This window comes from Camelina sativa, chromosome 10, assembly GCF_000633955.1.
Source record: "Camelina sativa cultivar DH55 chromosome 10, Cs, whole genome shotgun sequence".
Taxonomy (NCBI): Eukaryota; Viridiplantae; Streptophyta; class Magnoliopsida; order Brassicales; family Brassicaceae; genus Camelina; species Camelina sativa.
Genome location: NC_025694.1, coordinates 7,463,546 through 7,488,160, shown reverse-complemented (window position 1 = coordinate 7,488,160; position 24,615 = coordinate 7,463,546). Strand labels below are relative to the sequence as shown.

The following is a 24,615-nucleotide window of genomic DNA, read 5'->3' as shown; positions in this document are numbered from 1 at the left end:
GAGAGAGAGAGAGAGAGAGAGAGAGAGAGAGAGAGGAAAAATAATAAAATCAATCGGATGATTTTTTTTTTTCGTTTTATATTTTCTGTTCGCCCAACAGACAGCTGACACGTAGCAGTCTCTTAACCCATGATCCAGTATACTATATAAGAGGAGATCTTACATATTTTCTTTTCTTCTGATTTATTTTTTTCATCAAAACACTAAGAACTCCAACCTGAACCCACCGATAATCATGGTCTTAGCTTGGAATTGAAATTAGTATTACTTGTTGTGTGTGTGTGTATGTATGTGTATCTGATTTTTGGAGATCTTTTAGATTCAGAAAAAAGGAAGGCTGATTGTTAAAAAAAAAAAAGAGCAAAGAAACGAGGAAGACGAAGAAGTCATCAAGGAGATGTCAACAAAAGCATTGTAATTTGTAAATTTTGTGTAATTAATTTTTGTAACTTTTATTTTCTGATGTAGATATTTTGTATAATGTTTTTATTTTATATATACATATATGTATATATAATTATTTTTTGTAAACTACATATTTATTTTAATTTGAATTTCAGTTTTATTACTTTTAAGCAAAATAAAAGTCACTAATTATATGGTACAATTTCGTCTTAATAATATTGTTCAAAATTTGCGTGAGACAATAATGTTGCAATCACATCGCAAACTTTGCGAGAGATTTACTAGGAACTAAGTTGCAATGAATTTGCTACCGCTTTTGTTCGTTGCAATTTGCGCTTAGTTTCCGAGAGAATTTTTTTCCTTGCAAAGGTTGCGAGAGATTTGCGACGTTGACCGATTTGCGAGGAACAGACTTTCCTCCCAAATCTCTCGCTTTTGTCGATTTTCAGAGGTTTCGCTACATATTCGTCCATCGTAAAACCGTTGTTTTCTTGTAGTGAAAGAAATCTCGGTTTTGATAGGAAAAGTTATACACCACATCCGTGTGTTTTGTTTGTCTGATTTCATTAAACTTAGGAATACCGAATATTATGATGGGGAACACCATATGCCAGTATTAAATGTATTTAACTTCATAAGGCCGATTTACATATACAATGATCATGTCCCATGTATCATTCACTCAATAAAGAATTTAATTGATTTTCTGAAATTTCTATACTCTTCCATTTCATGCCATGTTATAAAGAGAACGTCTTCCCATACACATCAAATGCCTCGTTAGCGCTCAATTGTGGTTCCTGCGGTACCAATCCAATATGCCAATTAATGCAATTTAATTAACATTAACCTTGCTATGAAAACCATTTTACCAAAGTTATAAGTAGATGAATATGGATTACCTGAGTTTTTGGAGGGGTTTGGTTTACTTCTTCTTCCTCATCAGAAGGAACAGCGCCTAAGATGAGCAAACCAAGAAGAGTAGTGAGAAGATCACCGCCTTCCACTTCCACAAGCTCTCTTCCTTTGTTTTTGTCAAAGACCTCGTGAACCGTTGATCTCATCGCATTCAGTAAGCACCCATAAGTCGTCCCATGGCCACGTTCTATGGCCTGAATGAATGCATACGTCATTGCTCCAGTCCACGCACTCCCTGACAATTGCTGCGGTGGACACAAGTTTCTTTGTGATGAGAGCTTTTAGAGTAGCTACTATAACATCACGGTGAAAAGATAAAATATGGATGATTTTACGTTTTGTGGAATTGTTTACCAGTACTATCAAAATTAGTTGTTTGAAATCTAGAGAAGTTATATATATTGCTAACAGGCGGAAATGGATACCGGAGTGTCAGCAGAGGTCTGGTCATCATCGCAGCCCGTAAAGGAGAAGACTTCACCGCCACTCGTACCTTTCCACATTCCTGATGGAGGCCGATGGTCCTCCCATTCGTAGTTTCCAAGCCTAAAAATAGGAACAAGAAAAAAGGGTTAATGAGGTAGACAGACATAAACAGTTCCCATTTTGTGTTAATTTATTGGTTATAGTTATGGGGCATATATATACTACATGGCTCCATTGGGTTTTTAACATTTACTTCTACATGCTACATGTTTTGATCATATAATTTTGTAAATTGGAAACGCAACACCGAGAAGAAAAGTAAAAATTCTAACTAACAAGACTTTTAGATATCGTCGTACCTGTCCATTCTACAAAGATAGGGCAGGTCCAAAACGGTACCACTATGACAAGCGTCAATGATGGCGTGGAGCTTGACTCCATAAGGGAGAGGCCGTACGATTGTAGCATTGATCTCGTCATCCACAATGACACCTGAAGTCCTGTGATCCACCGGGAGAAGAGTCTCGTCAAAGCCGTCGATCTCGTCGCCGTTGTGGTCCATCTGGTTGTTGCCGTGACCGGAGAAATGGAAAACGAGGGAATCTCCCGGTTTGCAGCTTAGAACTAGCCAATGCATCGCCATTGTTATGTTGTTCTTCGTTGGCCATCTCAATGCGTCCTCTTCTTCTTCTATACGTACACCATTTTTGACACTTTTAAGTCTATACTATTGTGAAAATATGAATGTTAAGTAGAATAATACCGTTGAGCATAAGAATGCAAGATTCAGGGAAGTGGAAACGCTTCATCAACATGAACTTCATGCACTTTGCGTCATTGATACATCCTTTCAGTTCGTCCTTGGTATTCTTGTAAGAAACCCCCACGATCACCGCTCGCTTCTTTCCGTGTACCGGCGGCGGGGGACCCGACGGCGCGTGATTGTATGGAGACGGTGCCGGTGGCGCATGAGTGAACGGATACGATGCTGGAGGCGCGTGGTTGAACGGAGACGGTTCCGACGGCACGTGAGTGAACGGAGACGCGTGGCTAAACGAAGAGGGTGCTAGAGGCGCGTGGTTGAATGGAGACGGTGCAGGCGGCGCGTGATTAAACGGAGAGGGTGCTGGTGGCGGGTAGATGTGAGAGGATGGTGCAGGAATTATAGGAGATGAGTTGGGAAAAGGAAGAGGGGTAACCGGCGCGTGGGATAGGAGACGGGGCTCGGGGGCTATGAGAGTGAAGGCGTGGCAAATGGAGCAGCGGATACGGGTGGCTCCGGGAGGGAGATGAAGCGGCGTACGACAGCTGGAGCAGTCCACGAGCAACACCATTCTTTTCTTTAAAATATCCCACAACTCCTTTTATTTTCTCGAGATTTCTAGTTCCACCCTATATTTCCTGTTAGTAACAGATTCAAGCTTTTCATCTTGTACATTGGAACTTTAGAAGAAGAAGAAGAAGAAGAAGATGCCAAGAAGGTAAAGAAGAAATTGCTGAGTAATAGACGACTTCAGGCTTTTTATGTATTCGATCGTGAAGACTTTTTTTTGTGGATCATTATGAAGTCGTCTCAACTTGAATATATGTACAATGCACAACACAAATTGAATTAGCAAGTTGAGAATTTTTATTGTTCCTTCTCTTCTATATATATATATTTTTTGTTTTCCATTATGTAAGCATGGATTTGATAGTGCGAAGGAACTAATTAGAATGTAGTTGACGTTGATTTATGATGACTTTGCTGGATTATTGGAATTAATTTTAGCCACTATAATACTACTATAGTCAATATAGTCATATATGAAGCTGTTCTATATTGACCATGGACATTGTCATGTCTGATGGATATACACAATACAAGACATGCAACTCATCAACAACACTTGGTGATTTTGAACAATTTGAAAAGTCCACTAATTAACAAAAGGATCCAAACAAAGAAAATAGGAGATGATCGAATACAGTTGAAAGAGTAGCGTTTTGGAAAAATCATAAAGTAACGAAAGGTAAATGATATAAAATAGAATTTAGTGGTGCATGCTTGCAATAATATCGGAAAAGATTATAAAAAGTCCATTATTAAAAAAAAAAGCGAAGGGCCCTACGTGGGCTCAAGGCCCAAATAAGATCTTCTTCTATACCCGGAAGATTCCTTGTCCCCCCCCCCCTAGGTTTTTCGGTTTTTCCAGTTTCTCAGAGACAAATCATTTCGAAATTTTCCCACACTTTCTCTCCGAACGAAGATCATCAAAGGGGGAAGAAGGATGGAGAATCTCCCGCCGAACAGAGGGATGTGGAATCAAGAGTATACCCCTGTTCGGATTTCTCAAAGCTTCAGAAGCGCCAAGCCGCTCCTTGACCGGAAAAGGCCACTTGAGAATGCAGCTCATTTCTCCAATCCTTTCCCTCAAAGGTCGTCCATTGCCTTCTTCTTTTCAATATTTTATTCGTATTCTTGGTTTACTCTTTAATCTTTTCTTTGTTCAATTGCCATAAATTTCTGATTTCATCGTAGTATAGTGAAGTGACCCCCACCTTGCTCTTCCATTTCCCATGCTTTTTTTAGAATTTGGTAATTTTGCAATTAGTATTTGAAGTTCGGTTACATTTAGCTCTCCCTAAAATTCGCCAGATTTGATGGGATTGCCTGAAATATGTGATAAATTTATCTACTTGGTGTTGCAGAGTGAAGGAATCATCAATGGGTACTGAATCCCTTGCTCACCATGGTAGGAGCTTCAATCGAATTCCTCTTATGGAGATATCAGCGAATAATACACCATACAAACGCCTAAAACTAGGGTTTGAGTCACCTGATGATGGTTGTTATCCTCCTCCTCGTGGGATGACCACCCCTACTCCTAGGTTTGATCTGGATGAGGAGGTTATAAATGCATTTCATACCGAGATTTCTGGGGACGATGGAGTTTCATCAGACCCATTTGTTACTCCCCTGAAACAGCCAGAAAGAGTTACACTAAGCTATGGTTGCTCACCTTCTTCTTCGCTTCTTGATGATGATGACCTCGATGATTCCTTTTTACAAGAGATTGACTTTATCTTTGAACAGTCAGCGAGAAAAGCAGCTTGTCAAACTCCAAGTGCCAGCATAAATCAGATTCCGTTTAAAGATGATAAGAGCAGTGACCTCAGCAAGGCCACCTTAGATTCTAGGGATGTTGAAAAGTTTGTGTCAGACTGTAATGTTAACTTGAAGCTCATTGATGAAGAGGCTGCTGTTGCTGCTGATCCTGCACTGATCAATTCCATGCCTGATGAGTGTTCAAAATATATGCAGTCTTTAAATGATAGACAGCGTGATGCAGCCTGTAGTAATATATCAACTCCTTTGATGGTTATTGCTGGTCCTGGTAGTGGAAAGGTTGGTTTCTTACAGACTTTCTTTTCCTATGAGGCAAGAATTTTTGTGGGTTTTCATGTTATATAGTCAGTGCTGATTATTCCTTTTCCCATGTTAGACTTCCACCATGGTTGGCCGCGTCTTAGTGTTGCTCAATGAGGTACTATCAATTTCTGTACTTGAGATCTTGTATATGAAATCAGATTTGAACTTACCTTTACATTTTAAGATTTGTGTTCTTTCTAACTTGATAGGGTCTAAATCCATCAAATATCCTTGCAATGACTTTCACTACGGCAGCAACATCTGAGATGAGAGAACGCATAGGAAAATCTGCTGGAAAGAAAGCAGCTAAAGACATAACAATCAGTACATTCCATTCATTTTCCTTGCAGCTTTGTCGGATGCATGCAGAAAAGTGAGAATATGATTTGTGAATTTCTTGATATTTTGGTAATTAATCTCAAGTCTAAATGTAGGTAGAAGATATGAAATGATTTTTCCTCATTACTGAACAATGTAACTACCTATGTTGCTAAACTGGAGTTACAGGGACAATAAATGGAAGTAATACTTGAATTTATAGATTCTTGGCGATTTCACTAATTTAAATTTACATGTATTCGTTTGAAGTTGTTAGTTACAAATCACTTGTTGACATCTTTAATGTTATAGATTCATGGGATTCATTTATCTTATACCTTTCCTACTGTCACAGGTTAGAACGTACATCTGAATTCTCAGTGTATGGGCATGGGCAACAAAGAAGAGCGATAATAGAAGCAGTGCGTCTGTACGAGGAGGAAAAGAAGAATGGAAGCAAGGCTTCCGGTGCATGCGAGTCTGGAGAAGGTTTAAATAGTGCAGGAGCAGGAGCAGTATGTCCTGAATACGCCAAGGATCTATCAAAAAAATGGCAGAAATTTGTGACCCAGGTTGCCAATAAATAAAGAAATGATATAATTTGTTTACTTTATGGTCTATTTATAATGCTTTTATCCTGTCCTTTGCAAATAATATGTCTCTTACAATTAGTTGATTTCAACTTGTTTTCTTTTTTTAGGGAAAAGCTTCTGGTAAAACTCCAGAGGAGTGCCGTAAGATGGGCAATGAGATAGGAGTAAGTAATGGTTTCACACATCTCTACTATGAAATTGTTCATGTGATATGATTCTGTACTGGTGCCGATACAGGCTAAAATTCTTGGAAACTACAACGATATCCTAAAAGCTTGTGATGCTCTGGACTATCATGATTTGATCAGTTGTTCGGTCACACTCCTCTCTGACTTTCCTGAAGGTGACGCCACTTGGATAAATTTTATGGATATATGATTTATGACGCTCAAGATTTCCTTGTGTTCACGTGTATTTTCTGCATTTGATTAAAGTATTCAAGGAATGCCAAGATACCTGGAAAGCCATCATAGTTGATGAATTCCAGGACACTAGTACAAGCTTCTACGAATGCTAGGGTCTCATAATCACATAACTATTGTTGGTGATGATGATCAGGTGCGTTGTTTTCAAACAAAGCTTACTTTTTTTCACTTGAATATTCAAAGGAAGTATGACACATCTTTTCTTGCAGTCCATCTTCGGTTTTAACGGGGCCGACAGTTCAGGATTTGATTCGTTTCGCCGAGATTTCCCAAATTACAAAGAGGTTTGTCTTTTCGTGGCTAACTCAAATATTAGACCACATATGATTTATGTCTTAAGGAAGCAAAAGCTCTCACCATTGGATTGCAAATGCATAACATTTATCTTACTGCTTCTGATTCAGGTCAGGCTTATAAAGAACTATCGCTCCTCCCGCCATATTGTGGAAGCCGCATCTTCTATCATAAAAAACAATACGAAGCGGTGCCAATCAAAAAGCATTTCGTCTGAAAATTCTCAGGGATCTAAGGCAAGTTGAACTTTTCCTTATAAGAAATTGCATCATTCAATGGCTACAGTAACAGGCTTAACCTTTTTGTGTTTTATCCAGTATAGATTACTGTCAAAGAATGCCATAATGAGGAAGCACAGTGTGCATATGTCATTGACAAAATAATTGAAATCACCAATGATGACTCGACACCTTGTTGTTCCCACGGAGATATCGCCATTCTTTATAGGAGGCAGGTCAGTACTTCTCTTTTCCTTGATGACATGTTGTCAGAATGTTTAAAACTCTTTAACATATTTACTTATGTTGGTAAACCACGAATGTACTGATATTCAGGTGTCAGGTAAAGTCTTCCAAAATGCATTCCGCCAAAGAAAGATACCATTTAATGTTCATGGTGTTGCTTTCTACAGGAAAAAGGTAGATTGCCTTATATTTATCTCATTTGTTTTAACTGTTGCATGGTGTTGCTTTCTACAGGAAAAAGGTAGAATGCCTTATATTTATCTCATTTGTTTTAACTGTTGCATGATCTCCGTGTATCTCAATTCATGACATTGATGATTCCCGTATCATTTGACAATAAGGTTGTCCGAATCATTTTGGCCATGCTGAAAACAACATTTGCCGAATGCGATGATGCTTCTTATAGGCGAGTGTTCAAGGCATTGCTTCCTTTTGAGAAAGAGGAAAAGAAAAAGGTTTGAACCTCATTTGCTCTTGTTTTATTTGATTTGCATGATTATCTACGATTCACTTTTTCTTTCTCAGCTGTAGCTATCAGTAACTTATTACCACCGTCTGCAGGTTATAGAACATATTGAAAAAATCTCGACTAGTAGGAAATGCAGCTTTATCTCAGCGGCGAGTGATATCTTCAGTGCCAAGATTTCGGGTACCTTCAAAAGGTACTGCTTGATGAAATTCATTAGAAATCAGTATATAATATTGCTTAGTTTTAATTCTGAGTTGAGAATATCTTTTGCTTTTACGTTTACCAACCAAGACATATATACTAGTTTCTCATATAACTGTGTCTGTTTTTATTTTCATGAACCATACTAGAGTGATACATATAGGTCGTTTTTGCCACCCAGATCTAAGTGACATTGTGTGTATATCAGTATATGTATATATATTTATGTGTATCTACAGATTCTAAGAATGCTGCACATTTTATCCCCTAAGACTTGTATTTTTTATTCATGTTTCTTGCCAAGCTTCTTAGATTCGTTTGAATTAACCACAGGAGCCAGCTTACCCAGGGACGCAAAATTTTGCAAACTCTTGACATGGTAGCAAAGCTGGTTGACAGGGTAAGATGTTAATTGAAGTGATCATGCTTATTTTAACTTAGTACTATAAAATACAAATCCCTTACAAGTTACATCTTAACTATTTGCAGGAACAATCACTTTCAGCTATAATAACATGTGTGGCAAATATGATACCACAGGTAATTGGTTTTTCTGTCTTAAGTGATGACATGCTTATAGCCATTAACCGACACTGTCATCTCGGGAGTCGTATATAGCAAAACATGCAGGCACTTTTATATTTTTGTTTGCGAAGTAAGTCATATATACAGAAGATGGACCTTTATACTTAGACAATCCCGTCTCATTCTTGAAAGTTTGTAGATATCGTGATTGTAGGCTTTAAGGTGTAAGTTTCAATGAAAAATAGTTTCTGAACATGTGATTTTGCTTTGAAGATTTACTGTGTCTTTCCTTACAAATTCTGTGTGCAATATCATAGCCATTTCTTTTCTTGATCACGCTTTACCTTTTCATGTTGTTTCAACTTGTAGAAATACCTTCTTGAGCAACGAGCCATTGTGGATAATGATGGAGGAAAACTGCTTAATGAGGACAACGATCTTAGATCTGTATGTGGCTTTTGCCATTCAAAAACTTTGGGTAATCTTCTTTTCCCGTTATGTATGTTTTAAAAATATTTTGGGGGAATGATTTCAGGTAATCCAGTACTTACTGGATGATGTAGCTGAGTTTCTTTCCACTCATTGCACTACAACTGGAGGAGAAGTGGATGCAGTCAAAGAAAGCAAAGGCTGCAAGCAACTTAATTCATTTATCAACTATATCTCTGAGCGCGAAACTGAAAATTTTCGTTCAAGAAAACATGACAATGAAAATTCTGTCACATTAACCACCATTCATCAGGTTTTTGTCTACCACTCGACCAGTCCACAGTTCGTTACCCATCTGTGTTAGAATTAGCTGCTTCAGGTAGTAATGGAAATATTGACTAATATCTCTTGTATTTCTTTATGAAGTCGAAAGGTTTGGAATGGGACATAGTTTTCATAATCAAGGTATATATCACCCTCTTTGGTTTTCTTTACCGAGTTGTTGGCGGCTATGGAATACTTGTTTATAAAATCAATGAAACAAAATAGGTCCGTGGCCCAGTCTGAATCATAGTTTTGCTAAACAGGCTAATGAAAACGAGATTCCCCTATTACATGAGTCTAACGGCAATTCATCAGAGAGTGGAACATCACTTGAGGTATAGCTTTTCCTTCTCATGAAGTCTTTTATTAACTCTCTACCCACTTCCCACCTCTGCGGACTCTACAAATATATATTTAACCGCACAGTGTTTGCTTAAATTGTAGGAGGAACGTCGCCTTTTGTACGTTGCTATGACTCGTGCTCGCAAGAAACTATTTTTTTTTTATGTGACAGTGGATTCAAACTGGCAGGTCAGTACTACACATAGTTTGTGAATTTGTCCTCTCAAACTTTGTCTCTGACTAATGATGTTTCATCTAGGTGCTCCAACCCTCACGATTTCTTAAAGAGATTCCGGACCATCTTCTTCAGGTTCAGGTCTCAGTCTATTTGTAACTTTATACATAATAATGTGATAGAACTAACAAGAACTCTCAACCATGTTTGCAGGGAGATTTTAGCGTAAATGACTGTAGAAAAGTTCATCAAAATCTTCCAAACAAGACTGACCAGAGCGTCTCCAGTTTTGGATCAGAAGAATTAAAGCATGAGGAAAGTAAACTAACAGACAATGATGTGATGAACATTCCAGCAGATGATGCAACTGAGGAGTCAATAGCAGCATATGCACTCAATGGGAACAACTTCCTTAAGAGGTTACATGTTTAAAACCAACAGAACTATCTAATTTGGTAATCTTTGGTGTGGTTCATCATTCAAAAGGTGTAGAACTTTTATCCTCAACAGGTTTGATGTGGAGGTTAGATCAGTTGTCTCTCACTTATTTCACAGCTGGGCTAAGAAAAAAGCATTCCACGAACCGAAGAGGCTGATTGACAAGGTGAGTATCGCATACTTTGCAAACAGTTTTCTCGATCAACTAACTAATTTAAGCGCCAGTCAATGTTCTTAACTCACCTTTCATGTCAATGTTCTTAACTCACCTTGCAGGTAAAGTTTGTGATTGGTGAACGTTTGGCCATCAAGAAGAACAAACACAAGGTTGGTATACCTCTCTCAGTAAATGTGGTATAATCTGTAGATTTATTCACCATAAACAATTCCGATGCAGTCGTTTCCTTGCTTGGTTACTGTTAAGTTTATTATGAAGCGTAATGGTTAAAGCCTACTAAGCCATACAGAGTGTTGGAATATGCTTTGGTGACTAACTGGATGCTGCACTATTTTGTTAGGATGTCTTACGAGCACTCAAATCATTATTGACTTCTGAGGAAGCGTTCCAATATGCAGAACATGTGAGCATTAATATCTGAAAAACACTTTCACACTCTAGTGATTTGATAAAAATGATAAACTGAGATTGTGGTGCTCATGTTCCTGTGTATTTTGGGGATATCAGGTACTTAGGTGGGAACAACTTCCTGCAGACACAAGGGCTCATATAGTGCGCGAGAAACAGGTAATAGATATCGCTGTTTTGACAAAGCAATAGAAGTTTTAAAACTCATTATATTAAACTTGGGAAAAAAAAAACTCTGTTTCAGGAGCATTTCCAAAAACTGAGGATTGAAAACTCAATGGGCACTTCAGAAGCAACGACTAAACAGGTAAAAATCTCATCAAGCTCACATTTTTGGTCAGCCAAAGATTAGAAAATGATACACTTTTGTTTATGTTTTTTGAAACTGCAGATCGCATTTCTGCATAGTCTCGGATGCACAGTGACCCCAACATCACGTCTCCATGCGTCACGCTTGATTGAACAGTACAAATCACTCTGAGATTCAAGATAATCCATACTTTCAAATGTATTAAAAAAAGGTGCCTGGACATGATCTCGATTTCAAATATAAAAGAAAGAACAATGGTAATATGTACAAAGTGAATGTTGTAGAATGAAATTCATGGAAATTGTTTTGGTGGTGTCGTGAAATAATTCATGTATATATGCATCCAAGTGATGTTCCGACCATTAGATTAGCTTCTGAATTGCTCAAAACTCAAAATCAAAAGAAAATGTGAAACTGTTTTCTTCTCAAAATGTATGAGTATTCCCATCAAGTATATGCTAAAACACAAGAACAAGTGACGTTTTATAAAATTTGAATATTGGCTATTATGCTATTATGGTTGGTTTTGTAACACTAATAAAATTTATCACAACATTCATGTAAGCATATGATGTGCATCATCACCACTGATTACATAACAAAGACAATACACAAATGTGATCTACAGATTATTGCATTTCCATGAAACAACTCACTTCTTTTTTATGTGCTAGAGAGACGAGTGACTTAAGTTTCTTAGCCATAGCATCGGATTGGATCCTTGCAACCTTTCTCAGGTGATTGTCGTAAACCCATGCGACCGCCTTTTGCTAGGTATTGCTGGTGGTGCTCTTCCGCTCTGTAAAACTTTGTAGCGGGAAGTAACTCTGTCACAATCTTCTTGTTCAAGATCTTCTCCTGTATCTCAAGAGATTCACGAGCTATCCGCTCTTGCTCCTCTGTGTAGTAGTATATGCCAGATCGATACTGCGTTCCCACATCATTCCCCTGCTCCATCAACACACAAAAATTCAGTAATAGTATGATGTGAAGAACCACAACAAGAAAACTAGATTCATCCTCAACGGCATAATCGGTATAGTAACATGATTGATAAGAGCAGACTTAAGTAGAACCATATTGGAAACGGTCACTTACACACAATCAGCTAAGATTCTTACTTAGCTCTAACCTCAAATTAAATACATAACAACTTAGCCACAGAGAAGTTCTTCTACACATGTGATGAGAATACCAAATCTATAAAAAGATTGAAGTAAGACCACAGAGAGATCGTCTAAACATGTAATGCATCCGGAGCCATAGTTTCAAGTGGAGATGCGATAAAGTCTCGATTTTTCTAAGGGACAAAGCAATCACCTGACGATTCAAGGTGGTTGGATCATGGCGCTTCCAGAAAACATCGAGCAAGCTCTCAAAGCTGCAATCTTTAGGATCGTACTGAACTCTAACAACCTCGTTATGTCCGGTGATGTCACTACAGACATCCCCGTAACTCGGATTGTGAACAAACCCATGGCTATACCCAACCTCGGTCTTGGTCACACCAGGAACCCTCTGGTAAGCTAGCTCCAGACCCCAGAAACAACCAGCGCCGAATTGAGCGAACATCTGACCTGAAGAAGGAACATCGTCGTCGGGTCCTTGGGCGATTGCAGCAGAGGCCGGGTCGACTTGGGCTTGGGGACGAGAGCCGAAACCGAGCCGATTGAAGAGGTTGTTCATCGGGGATTTGTAGACGGAGATGGGTCGTCGAGAGGTTTGGGGGAAAGGGCAAATGGGTTTGGCTCTAGAGAAAGGGAGTGCGGCTTTAGAGAGAGAATTGAGAGGTTTGGAGAGAGCAGCGGCGGAGATGAACGGAGGAGAGGCGACGAGGACCTGCATTATCGATGCAGTGTGACGTGGTGCTATTTGGAACTAGTTTTAAAGAAGCCAAAGGATATACAAATTTTCTTCCCTTTTGACATAATAAACTGAGATTAGATAGTCATCCAGCACACAAAATTTTTTGAGTAAACTTCACTATAATTTATTTATTATAAAATAACAATAGAAATTTTATTTGATTTATTCTATATATTCTATAATTTTTTACATTTAATTTACTCGACCTTGTATATGATACATTGTTCATATCCATAAATTATATAAATTTGGTAAAATTCATAAAACAAATAAACACATGTATTGAAAGTGTCATGTTTAGAAATCTCGATTTAACTTTTCGATTTTTATTAGTTATATATATTATATTGAATAAAATCTAACATTTGCAATTTCTTAGATTTTAATAAGATGTCAGCATTGCGTCGATGTAATGCAAAAAAAATATTTAATAAATTAGATATAATATTTTATATTTTTAAAATATAAGCAATATGTTGTATCTTAGTTTTAAAATATTTCTGTTATTATTAACAATTTAGAGATTCAAATATTTAATCTCAGGTTTATAAATAAAATTAAGTTTTATAATTGTTCTAAATTGTTTGTTATTGTTTTCTAAAAATTTTGAATCAAGAAATAGAATTTGTTAAATAATTTCAAAGATATTTTTTAATTGTTCTATAAAACAATATAAGCTTTGCTTATCTTTTTTTTTGGACAAAACTTTGCTTATCTTAGTTATCAAATTAATTAATATGCAATATCCTTTTTTTGTAATACACTACAAGATAGACCCTTAAACTTCTACCAAGATTGCTTAAATAAGTATATGTAGAGATTATATTGTGCGGTTTTTTTATTCAGACTTAGAACTGGGTAAACCAATACCTCTAAACCAGTAACTGAAATGTAAAGACACCTAACCGGTTTAGATCATACCAGTGTACAATACCAAATGAACATAGACACAATATGCAGCAGATACATCACAATAGATTAAATCCTTAAAAAAATTCAAAGCAATAGAAGTTTTAAGTTAACTCACTCCATAAACTTGGTCATGATCACGATTTCTTAATCTTGTATATAAAAGAAGTAATATGTACAAAGTCAATTTTGTAGAATGAAATCCACGGAAATTGTTTTGGTGGTGTCGTGAAATAACTCAATATGCATCCAAATAATGTTCCGACCATTAGATTAGCTTCTAAATTGCTCAAAACTCAAAATCAAAAGATAATTATAGAAACTGTTTTATTGCATTTTTATAGAATTCGCATATTGGCAATACACAAATATTGTGGTCTACAGATTAATGCATTTTCATGAAACAAGTCACTTCTTTTGTATCGCATCGGATTGCATCCTTGCAACCTTTTCCAACTGATGGTCTTGAACACGTGAGACCGCCTTTTGCCAGGTATTGCTGGTGGTACTCTTCCGCTCTGTAAAACTTTGTAGCGGGAAGTAACTCTGTCACAATCTTCTTGTCCAAGATCTTCTCCTGTACCTCAACAGCTTCACGAGCCATCCTCTCTTGCTCGTCTGTGTAGTAGTATATGCCTGATCGATACTGCGTTCCCACATCTTTCCCCTGCTCAATCAACACACAAACATCAGTATGATCTGTATAGTAACATAATAAGAACAGATGGAAATGTGATAAAGTCTCGATTTTTATGAAGGGACAAAGCAAGAACCTGACGATTGAAGGATGTTGGATCATGGCGCTTCCAGAAAATATCGAGCAAGCTCTCAAAGGTGCAATCTTTAGGATCGTACTGAACCCTAACAACCTCGGTATGTCCCGTGGTGTCAGTACAGACATCCTTGTAAGTCGGATTGTGAACGAGCCCATGGCTATACCCAACCTCGGTCTTGGTCACACCAGGAACACTCTGGTAAGCTAGCTCCAGACCCCAGAAACAACCGGCGCCGAATTGAGCGAATAGCTGACCTGGGGAAGGAACATCGTCGTCGGGTCCTTGGGCGATTGCGGCGGAGGAAGGGTCGACTTTGAAGAAGTTGTTCATCGTGGATTTGTAGACAGAGATGGATCGTCGAGAGGTTTGTGGGAAAGGCCAAATGGGTTTGGCTCTCTATATATACAAATTTGTCTTCCGTTTTGACATAACAAACTCAAGTTTATATTTGTCATGTATCTGTTTCATATAGTGTCCATGTTCATTTGGTATTGTACACTGGTATGATATAAATTGGTTAGGTGGCGTTATATTATGATGTATCTGCTGCTTATAGTTGTCTATGTTCATTTGGATCCGGAGTGATAGATCTGTATTTCAATTTGCAATATATTTCCTGAATTAGTCTGAATCGTCACGTTTTTGGCAACAATATCACTCCTGATCCAAATGTACATAGACACTATGTGCAGCAGATACATCGCAATATATTAAATGTTAGCCTACCACACAAACCTTTAACCAGCAGACTACATCCTAATTTTTCTTCACATGCATGTGAAATCCACAAAAATATTAGCCTTCAAAAAAACAAAAAAAATAATAAATCCCAAAATAATGAACTTTGTGAATGTTAAAGTAAAGACGTGTAAGTTTTTTGAATTTGGATTTTAATTTTGTTCTTCTCCATAACAACATGCATCAATAAGGTGGTGATTTAGTAAAACACAAGTTTTAGTCGAGTTTGTTTTGTATTTAAATATATATTTTATAAGATAAATTATATGCAGTAGCCATAAGGTGAATTTTTTATTCAATTTAGGTCAAAGTGAAAAGTATTTTTCATGTGTTAGCCACCTCTATAATTTTGGACAACTAAATTTTTTAATCAAACAAACCAAATGAAGTCTTTAGCTAAGTTAGGATTGTCCCCTTATGACTAAAATGGTGCTAGTTAGTTTTCTGGCCAACTATAGCGTAACAAGGGAATCAAAGAATAAAAAATTATGAAATATTATATAATTTAAGTTTATTATTATTTATCACTCTCTTTTATTTTTACAGTATTTTCTCTTTTCTTTATTATAACTATTTTTTATCTTCGTACTATTAATTATAATTTATTTTTCTCTATCTTGTAAGACCCATTTTCATATATTTTTTTTAATTTGAATCGTGTCGTTAAAGATAATTGGAGATTAACAATGACATGTACATATGTGTACGTACATGGTAATAAATTATATACTTTTGTGTACGTATATATTAAAATTTACATGGTAAATATTCAAATCATGTATGAACGATCTTTGTATACATCAAATGTTGAGTTAATATATACATCGGATATTGAGTTATTTATAATCTATGTAATCGGAAACAATGCTATATATAATACGAGAAATTTTAAGAAAAAAAAAAGTGAACGTACATGAGTTCAATGTATATTGAGATTGTGTACGTACACGAGTTTAATGTATATTGAGATTGTGTACGTACACAGGTTCAATGTATATTGAGATCTTGTACATGAGACATAAGTAAAATTAGTATGACATGAAAGACATTGTATGTTTGAAGGGGTTATATACGCTTAAGTTAATATGTACCTATATGGTTTTCTAGGGTTTAATTGTTAGGGGTTGTGTAGGGACTGTGTACGTTTAAGTTAAGATGATCTTTTACATATACGGGTTGTTTAGAGAGTATGTAAGTTTAAGCCAGTATGACTATGTACGTACATGGCTTAAGGTAATTTTTAGGTTTCGTTTAGGGGTTGTGTATATTTAAACCAATATCATGTACGTAAATGATTTATGGTTTAAGTTTTAGGGATTTTGTACGTTGAAATTAATATGATTGTGTACGTATACAATTTAGGGTTAATTTCCAGCATTTGTCAAACTTGTATATGATATCATGTACTTTTGTGAGGTTTAAAGCTTTTTTCTCTTCATTTGTTATTTAATAAGCATGTCTAATCATATTTGCATTTCACTTGTCATTTTAGGTGCTTTGTGTGGAATTTTAGAGTTTAGAATGAGTTTAAAATTAGAGCTAAAGAAGTTGGGAGTTTAAAAACAAAACAAAAAAAATATATTACAAATGACCAACCAATTACTATTATTATATGTATACCATAATAGTATTGCCATATACACATATACAGTAAGTGAAACAATGAGAAATTATGATATATACACGAGTGATTGTTTACGTGAGGGACTCGACATCACGTTCTCTCTCATTTCAAAGTTACAAATAGTAACTATTTTATTTTAATATTTTTTTTATAAATGAACTAGAAAATTAATTAAGTTATCCCTTATTTTATATTTTATGTACTTTATTCTCGTGTTACCGTATACAACCCTTGTAAAACTAAAACATATGTATTGTGTACATACTTACTACAATATAAGTTTTGTGTTGGCTGTGAACATGTATATTTGGATATATACTCCATAATAGTATATAATCTAATAGACGTACACATAATCAATATTACGTACACCATAAAATGCGTACACGTACACAGAAAAAATTTAATGAAGGATATTTTTGTAATTTTGCAATCATCTGCAACCTGACTACCCTCTTCTGCAAACCTAAAAAAAATTTAGCCACCATTCACAGTTTTTTCATAATCTTTTGTGTTTGTACGTTTTTAATTTTTTTTACACATAAATCTTGCAAATCTAGCATATATAATTATGTTTTAAATTCAAAAAACTTAAGTTTATTTTGTAGTTATTTTTCCCAACAATGAAGAAGAACAATGACTTTTTCACCACAAAACATCTTCACTTCTTCGTTTCTTCTCTCTTCATTTTCTTTATCTTTACTTATTTATATATTATTGAAATTAATTAATTTAATCAAAAAACTGTTACATTTCATGGGAGAAAACCAAACCAAAATAGTTTGGTTAGAGGGCATTGTTGTCTAAAAATAACATTGTGGCTATTCTCTGAAAGATGTAATTGACTTTGTCAAGTCATGAAAGAAAAACAAAAATTGGTGTGTTTTGTGAAAATTATTTTATTTTATAAGCTTAAATTTGCGTTTGTATAACAGAGCTAAAAGCTCTCAAGCCTCTTATGAATATCGTTTTTGGGTATATGATGGTTTTTTACCGATAACTAAAAGAGCAAAATCGTCCTTATATTATGTATCTCACTTTCTTTTTGATTTCGTTCCTCTTTTACCTTTAGGGGTTTTTCATTTCATTATTTGATGTCTCATTTGCCAATAATGGTCGTTTTAATTGTGTCGGAGGAATGCATTGAAGGCCCGAACCCATATTTAACCAGCCCAACAGTCCATTTTAAGTTTTGCGTTCGGTTCATTGCCAACGCCACATTCCAAGTAAACTAGACAAAAAAACAAACGTGTCCTCAAGTAGACCCCTCTCGTTTACACATGCAGCGGCTGCATGGTGACGCTATTAACAGGTGGCGTACAACTGCATGATGACGCCATTGACACGTGACTCTCGTCCCCTCTCTTCATATATGTAAACAATTTGGCAACTCATTCCTATTCCAAAATATATAGACATCCGTCTCTCTTGAGATCAATCTCATTTTCAGTACCTTGTTTTCCTTTTCTAGCCAACAAGAAAAGCAAAATGGCGGATACAGCTAGAACAACCCATCACGATATCATCGGCCGTGACCAGTACCCGATGATAGGCCGAGACCGAGACCAGTACCAGATGATGGGCGGCCGAGACCAGTACCAGATGGGACGAGGATCAGACTACTCCAAGTCTAGGCAGATTGCTAAAGCTGCTACTGCTGTCACAGCTGGTGGTTCCCTCCTTGTCCTCTCCAGCCTTACCCTTGTAGGAACAGTCATTGCTTTGACTGTTGCAACTCCTTTGCTCGTCATCTTCAGCCCAATCCTAGTCCCGGCTCTCATCACCGTAGCACTCCTCATCACCGGCTTTCTCTCCTCGGGTGGGTTTGGCATAGCAGCCATAACCGTCTTCTCTTGGATTTACAGGTAAGATTACATTCATCACAGTATTCCATTAATTTGTACAATATGTGTTCAGTGCATGCATGTCTTGGGCAGTAGCTTTACAAATTCTTGGGAAGTAGCCTGATCAGGTAGCTTTGGATCAATTTGGTTGACCTAGCTATAGGCTGTTGTCTCTACATAAATATAGCTGAATGCTTAGTATGATGCACATTGATTGTTCATTGTTAATAGGTACGCAACGGGAGAGCACCCACAAGGATCAGATAAGTTGGACAGTGCAAGGATGAAGCTGGGAAGCAAAGCTCAGGATCTGAAAGACAGAGCTCAGTACTATGGACAACAACATACGGGTGGGGAACATGACCGTGACCGTACCCGTGGGACTCAGCACACTACTTAAATTACCCCACTGCTATCCGATGTCGTGGAGTCTTAGAGTTTATGAGGAATAAAGTGTTTGGAATTTGATCAGGGGGAAGGTAATAAAAACAGCGATGTCGAGTAGCTAATATATCTCTCTTTTTTTTTTAATAAGTAAATCCTATGTTTTATGTGTTTCTATTTTGTCAAGTGGTACCATGTTTGTTTGTTTGTTTTTTTCTCTTATTGTAATTTGTAATCGTTACATGTTGTACTTTCTTTGTTTTTGTTTGTAAGTGGAGACGTCTATATAGTAAAGGTCTTGTTTTGTGAATTTAATGTTTGATCTTAATTTCTTTTTCTGTTCCCTATATTTTGTTGTATTATGTGTTATTTCTTGTTACTTTATCAGTCATAAGTTGTATGGGAGCGTTACTCTACATTGAGATTACTAAAACAGGCACTTAATAATTACCAATTTTGTCAGATTGCATTTACCTCAATTGGTCACTAAAATCTAAATAAAAGTTAGGGGAAAATGGTGTGTTCGTCATTCAATATTTCTGTGTCAACAATTTGTAGTTTTTATGTACTAGATACATAAATCTGTTATTGTTGAGAGATAATTAATCCACTCTTAAGCATAAAAAGCTATTCCAGCTAAAAACTCACATCATCAAAACTGATGCAGTGAGTAGTACATACATTACATATATTAGCAAGTGGTTACGTGACAACCCAAACTTCAAAAACAGTAGGTCGATCCAAGTTCACCTGAATTGTCTCTGATTAATCAAATTAGAGTCTTCTTCCCTTTAGGGAATAAAATACATTGGATTTGGAAGTTTGAAGGACCTTTCGGACATTGCAAAACCCAACAAATCACTCCATTGGTCACCTGAATTGCCTCTGATTCTATACCCTTCGTTCACCATCTCATCCCTCTTCTCAGACTTGTATATGGTCGCTGTTTTGTGATCATCATCCATCGATCTGTTGCATTAAGCAGCAAAACAAATGTGTCGATCATCCAAATCCAAGATAAACCATGATCAGCATCAAGAACTAGAATACAGAGCTTATGAGCTACATTGTAATGGAAGACACACTTTGGCCGAAGTTACCTTAGAATAAGCTTGTCCCAGTTATGGAAACCAGCATTGCGCAGGTTTTCCACAGTGACAACCCTGTGGTTCTCTCTCCGCCCTGTAAGCAAGATAACTTTGTAACCCATATCTTGAACCATTTGGTAAAGTTTCAAGCTTGGTGCTATGGCAGGTGCTATCCCTTTCTCCACCCACTTATCAAACTTGGAATGATTAAAAACTTCCAACCTGCAAAATTCCCAAAACAGAGGAAAATTACTACTAAATATGCAATTCAGTAAAAGAAACACACAGATTCACATTTGCCTGTTACTACAATATCATCAGGATTGATATATCAAACTGTTGTGAATCCTCCAGACAACAAACACCTATCTCAAATCTTAAAAGACACATTCATATAAATAATTATGCAAAAACCCAAACTTTGTAATAATATGAAAGAGTTGAGATAAATTTACCCACAACCGTGTTCCAGATAATAAGGAAGATTGGACAATAACGTCTCATCAATATCGAAAATCCAAACATCTTTGCCGTCACCGTTAGATTCGAAGCTGCTAGCATAAATCTTAGCCTCCTCAGAGACTCTCTCCACATCAAAGACGTAACCTTTACCCATCAAGTAATCTTTCACGTAGTCAGCGCATTCAACAGGAATCGTTTTCCAAGGGGCGAGATTGTTCGTCTCCGCCGCGAATCTCCAGCTCGTGCAATGCAGTAAATTGACATTGTCGTCGATGTTCTTGAGCTGCTGGGTCTCAAAGATCAATGGCCGTGGAATGAGGTACGAGCTCGTGGTGTTTTCCTCGGAAAACGCCGACAGAGGAAGCAGAGATAACAGAAGAAGGAGATGATGATTCACAAGAATCCGCATTGTGTATACAAGATTAACAAATCAAATCAATTTCAGAGAGGATAGAGAAGAAAAAGGTGAAGTCTTTGCAATTGGGTATTGAGGGAATCTAATAAAGTTTCTGAAAACTCAGGCGAAAATCTGAAGAACACAGTAAGAAGAAATTTCCATTCTCCAATGATGAGAAAATGGAATAATAGAAACCCTAGAAACAGTAAAAAACCTTTCTTTCCCCCACCTCAAGTCCTTTTTTCAATGGGAGAAATGAGGATGATCGGAGAAAGAAAGAGTTTGTTCTGTTTCTTTTTGGGTAATGGAGAGAGACCGACCCCTCAAAAGTACCTATAAAAGAAAGACCACAAAGAAGGAAAAAAAAAAAAAAAAAAAAGACAATGCTTTTTGAGTCCTAATATTTGGAGGCAAATTAAACGAATGGATACCATTGTGAGTGAATCAAAAACAAGATCATATTGAATTGCTCATTACTGTTTTATACAACATCCGTCACATCAAAGATAAGATGCAATTATATACACATTAGAAAAACGTGAAGAAGGAAGGGAACATCTTGCCGTTTTAATATATACCAAGAAAAGGCTATACATTTTTGGGCTTACTGTGACCTCCACTCCATGATGGCTGTGTAAAGAGTATAGTTGGGCAAAAGGCTCTTGCTACGTAACGGTGAATCTGTCATCGGCGACGTGTCGTGCTCCTCAAGCCACTCCTCTATCGCACGACGGTCGTATGTGTATCCGTCAGCAGCAACGCACGGCTCGTTCATCACATCCTGCATTGTATAGACGAAGCCTTTTAACATTTTCACCGCAGCACATAGAAGGGCATGTAAAGAAGCTTTGTGTAAATTTTAGTTACCTTAAGTAGTGGACATATGAAATGAGTGGGAGGCTGTGTTGACACCCCGGAAAGTGAGTTTCTTGCCTTATCAGCTACTTTTTTAAGGCTCTCGAGGGCCGGAAGAATCTGATCTTTCAAATCAGGTCTATCTTTTCCCCTTAGCTCTGTACAACACAAAGCCAATGATGTCAATTCCCTGGTTTCTTCAATCGGCCAGTTGCCTGCTTTCTGATCTAAGATCTTGAGAAACTCATCGTTACTATCCATTGCACTCTCAACAAAGTGTGCCAATGCGATAGCCGGTTTTGCTGTGAGAAGCTGAAGCACAATCATTCCAAAGGAGTAGACATCTGATTTCGATGATATCATTCCCGTTCGTTGATATTCAGGATCAATATAGCATAACGTTCCTACGGGGCTTGTTTGTTTGTATATTGTGAATTTAGTAGATAAAGGATCGACTTGAACCATCGTTGAGAGTCCGACGTCTCCAACTTTGCTGACAAAGTTGTGATCAAGCAAGATGTTTGCAGGTTTTAGATCACGGTGAATGATCGGTTTAGGCTTTGATTTGTGGAGGAAGACAAGAGCCGCTGCGACTTCCCAAGCTATCCTAAACCGCTCAAACCACGGAAGTGGCGGACTGTTGTTGACCTGGAACAGTATGTCCTCCAGGCTACCGTTTTCCATGTACTCATAAACTAAAGCTCCTTGCTCCGGGCACGCTCCTAGAAGCATAACCAAGTGTGGGTGCCGAATCTTGCTCAATATTTCAAGCTGCAAATTAGAGAGACCAAGGAGTTATATGTAGCTTCTAGAACAGAGAAGACTTTCCACAAGAATTTAAACTAGAATCAGGAAACCGAAATGCCTTAAAACGACTGTCCAAGCCTACTTCCGTACCTCTTGCTTGAATTGTCTAGACAGACCACTTTCAGCAGAATGCAAAACTTTGACAGCTGCGGTTGTATGATGCAAATTACATTTGTAAACAGCTCCGTAGGCTCCCATTCCGATCTTCAGCTCTTCTGAGAATGATGAAGTGGCAGCCATAATTTCTTCCCAAGTGAAGTGCTGATATTGCAGCTGAGGAGACCCCAGAGTGCCCTCAAGCTTCTCTTTCTCTTTAGTATCACGTGCTGATTTCCTCTCGGCTTCTCTTCTCTGTGCAATTTCCCTCTCCGCTCTTTCTCTCATGCTCTCTGCATCTCTTCTCGCCTTCTCAAAATTTTGCTTTTCCTTTTCTGCTGACTCCCGAGCTTCGTACTCTTTAAGCTTTAGCTCTTCCAGCTTTATGGCTTCTTCTAACCGACGTTGGTTAAGCTCACCAAGCTGAAACATTTTCAGAAATAATTGAGCACAAACTAATAGGTTTAATCAAATGCAAAGATATATTAGATTATCCGGCCTTCACCTTTCGAGAAGCATCATAGGTTTCTGTTTGAGCCACAGCATACATTTCTTGAACGTGTCTAAGCTCAGCTCTCAACTTCTCAATCTCAAAGTTTAGGTTTACCTAAACAAATAACTTATGTTATTCCGATTCACAAGAAATAATCGGAAAATTAAAAAACCCAATTTAGTACCTGGTTGTCTGAATAAGATTGTTCACTTAGAGCATCAGACATGTTTGAAGCTTGTTGAGAAGCCCGAGAGTGAGTAGTATCAACCACCATGCCAGTCCAACTAAACCTACTACCAACATTCCCATATTCACGGTTGCTAGATGAAGAACTCATAGCTTCTTTTCTCTCCTCATAATCTCTAAGCCGTGGGGTCCAACGTGATGTAGTATCCGTGCTGCTTCTATTTACACTCGAAACATCTTTAGCTTCCTCTGCATCCAAAGACATGCACCTAGTTTCATCCGAGCCAACTGAACTCGTTTCCATTGGAACTGATGCTTGTCTTCCAATTGCCGGGAATTGTTGCAATCTCCTGACTGGAAGGGATAGAGCACGAGATTGAGAGTCACGCCCACTTGACATTACATCTGTTGAATCTAGAGAGAAATGGGGTAGCAAAATTAGACCTACACACCATTTCTGGAAGAATATTCACACAAACACATTGTAGAGTCATAAACCTGAGGTGGGACCGGAAGAACCGTTGGAGGAATCAGTTCTTTCGCTACCATCATCTCTTATAGTTGCATTTCCGTCAGAGTCTGATGGTCTGACGCATGACAATTTTCCTTTTGAAACAACATAGACTGTACAAAAGTTTGGCATCAAAGCTGATATCGCTGAGCACATATCAGCTTTCCTGGAATGTTCAAAACAGATTTATTGGTACAAGAAACCAAAAGAACAAAAGGAACAAAGCAAGCAGCACGGTGGTCATATACCTCGAGAAAAAACTACGCGATGAGCCTCCAATGACAAGTCTCTCTGTTGAATTCCGAGCAACTTCTTCAGTTATCGCAGCTGCTACATTATCTGATTCAATCACACGAACTTCTACTGCAACCTTTCATTAAGGTAATTCAATGAGTTCATGAAACTTTCAGGTTATGGTTTTAGCCAACAAAAAGGAAAAGCATAAGATATCTGGTAAGAGACAATACCTTTCTCCGCACGAACATTTTTGTGAAAGGTTTAAGCATCTCTTCAGACTGCCACAGT

The 24,615-nt window shown here is 37.4% G+C and overlaps 6 protein-coding genes and 1 pseudogene across 7 annotated transcripts in view; 2 read left to right on the top strand and 5 right to left on the bottom strand.

Moving 5' to 3' along the window:
• LOC104717758 (metacaspase-2) lies at positions 1,020 to 3,310 on the bottom strand. Its single transcript, XM_010435382.2, has 5 exons — positions 2,513 to 3,310; positions 2,109 to 2,439; positions 1,749 to 1,869; positions 1,308 to 1,568; positions 1,020 to 1,205 (listed from the first exon to the last, which is right to left on the bottom strand). The coding sequence occupies exons 1-5, from the start codon at positions 3,081 to 3,083 to the stop codon at positions 1,146 to 1,148; spliced, it is 1,344 nt and encodes a 447-aa protein (XP_010433684.1). The 5' UTR covers positions 3,084 to 3,310; the 3' UTR covers positions 1,020 to 1,145.
• On the top strand, positions 3,935 to 11,653 carry LOC104717755 (annotated as a pseudogene).
• LOC104717757 (peptide methionine sulfoxide reductase A4, chloroplastic-like) lies at positions 11,536 to 12,960 on the bottom strand. Its single transcript, XM_010435381.1, has 2 exons — positions 12,375 to 12,960; positions 11,536 to 12,002 (listed from the first exon to the last, which is right to left on the bottom strand). Exons 1-2 carry the CDS (start codon positions 12,897 to 12,899, stop codon positions 11,751 to 11,753), a joined length of 777 nt encoding a protein of 258 aa, XP_010433683.1. The 5' UTR covers positions 12,900 to 12,960; the 3' UTR covers positions 11,536 to 11,750.
• Positions 14,132 to 15,000, bottom strand: LOC104720127 (peptide methionine sulfoxide reductase A4, chloroplastic-like). Its single transcript, XM_019231139.1, has 2 exons — positions 14,603 to 15,000; positions 14,132 to 14,496 (listed from the first exon to the last, which is right to left on the bottom strand). Exons 1-2 carry the CDS (start codon positions 14,933 to 14,935, stop codon positions 14,215 to 14,217), a joined length of 615 nt encoding a protein of 204 aa, XP_019086684.1. The 5' UTR covers positions 14,936 to 15,000; the 3' UTR covers positions 14,132 to 14,214.
• On the top strand, positions 18,349 to 19,527 carry LOC104717754 (oleosin 18.5 kDa). Its single transcript, XM_010435380.2, has 2 exons — positions 18,349 to 18,832; positions 19,043 to 19,527. The coding sequence occupies exons 1-2, from the start codon at positions 18,456 to 18,458 to the stop codon at positions 19,209 to 19,211; spliced, it is 546 nt and encodes a 181-aa protein (XP_010433682.1). The 5' UTR covers positions 18,349 to 18,455; the 3' UTR covers positions 19,212 to 19,527.
• Positions 19,784 to 21,448, bottom strand: LOC104717753 (acid phosphatase 1-like). The gene is made up of 3 exons (XM_010435379.2): positions 20,739 to 21,448; positions 20,296 to 20,505; positions 19,784 to 20,164 (listed from the first exon to the last, which is right to left on the bottom strand). The coding sequence occupies exons 1-3, from the start codon at positions 21,152 to 21,154 to the stop codon at positions 19,987 to 19,989; spliced, it is 804 nt and encodes a 267-aa protein (XP_010433681.1). The 5' UTR covers positions 21,155 to 21,448; the 3' UTR covers positions 19,784 to 19,986.
• The window catches only part of LOC104717752 (U-box domain-containing protein 35), a 3,855-nt gene continuing 849 nt past the window's right edge, over positions 21,610 to 24,615 (bottom strand). The window contains exons 1-8 of one of the 2 annotated variants that reach the window (XM_010435378.1): positions 24,558 to 24,609; positions 24,339 to 24,460; positions 24,078 to 24,256; positions 23,578 to 23,993; positions 23,406 to 23,507; positions 22,895 to 23,323; positions 22,010 to 22,768; positions 21,610 to 21,923 (exon numbers count right to left, since the gene is read on the bottom strand). In XM_010435378.1, coding sequence (XP_010433680.1) covers positions 21,747 to 21,923; positions 22,010 to 22,768; positions 22,895 to 23,323; positions 23,406 to 23,507; positions 23,578 to 23,993; positions 24,078 to 24,256; positions 24,339 to 24,460; positions 24,558 to 24,596 — 2,223 coding nt within the window. In that variant the 5' untranslated portion in view covers positions 24,597 to 24,609 and the 3' untranslated portion in view covers positions 21,610 to 21,746. Of the gene's footprint in view, positions 21,924 to 22,009; positions 22,769 to 22,894; positions 23,324 to 23,405; positions 23,508 to 23,577; positions 23,994 to 24,077; positions 24,257 to 24,338; positions 24,461 to 24,557; positions 24,610 to 24,615 lie in introns of those variants that run through there. The other variant, XM_019231138.1, reaches the window with a different exon arrangement.

Excerpts from the sequence above, each read along its gene's own strand:
- LOC104717758 (XM_010435382.2), bottom strand. The coding sequence starts at position 3,083 with ATGGTGTTGCTCGTGGACTGCTCCAGCTGTCGTACGCCGCTTCATCTC. Across the intron at positions 2,440-2,512 it reads TTGCATTCTTATGCTCAACG|AAGAAGAAGAGGACGCATTG; the intron begins GTATTATTCTAC and ends GTGTACGTATAG. Across the intron at positions 1,569-1,748 it reads AGACCTCTGCTGACACTCCG|CAATTGTCAGGGAGTGCGTG; the intron begins GTATCCATTTCC and ends TGTCCACCGCAG.
- LOC104717757 (XM_010435381.1), bottom strand. The coding sequence starts at position 12,899 with ATGCAGGTCCTCGTCGCCTCTCCTCCGTTCATCTCCGCCGCTGCTCTC. Across the intron at positions 12,003-12,374 it reads CAACCACCTTGAATCGTCAG|GGGAATGATGTGGGAACGCA; the intron begins GTGATTGCTTTG and ends TTGATGGAGCAG.
- LOC104720127 (XM_019231139.1), bottom strand. The coding sequence starts at position 14,935 with ATGAACAACTTCTTCAAAGTCGACCCTTCCTCCGCCGCAATCGCCCAA. Across the intron at positions 14,497-14,602 it reads CAACATCCTTCAATCGTCAG|GGGAAAGATGTGGGAACGCA; the intron begins GTTCTTGCTTTG and ends TTGATTGAGCAG.
- LOC104717754 (XM_010435380.2), top strand. The coding sequence starts at position 18,456 with ATGGCGGATACAGCTAGAACAACCCATCACGATATCATCGGCCGTGAC. Across the intron at positions 18,833-19,042 it reads GTCTTCTCTTGGATTTACAG|GTACGCAACGGGAGAGCACC; the intron begins GTAAGATTACAT and ends CATTGTTAATAG.
- LOC104717753 (XM_010435379.2), bottom strand. The coding sequence starts at position 21,154 with ATGCGGATTCTTGTGAATCATCATCTCCTTCTTCTGTTATCTCTGCTT. Across the intron at positions 20,506-20,738 it reads TATCTGGAACACGGTTGTGG|GTTGGAAGTTTTTAATCATT; the intron begins GTAAATTTATCT and ends GGAATTTTGCAG. Across the intron at positions 20,165-20,295 it reads TGGGACAAGCTTATTCTAAG|ATCGATGGATGATGATCACA; the intron begins GTAACTTCGGCC and ends TTAATGCAACAG.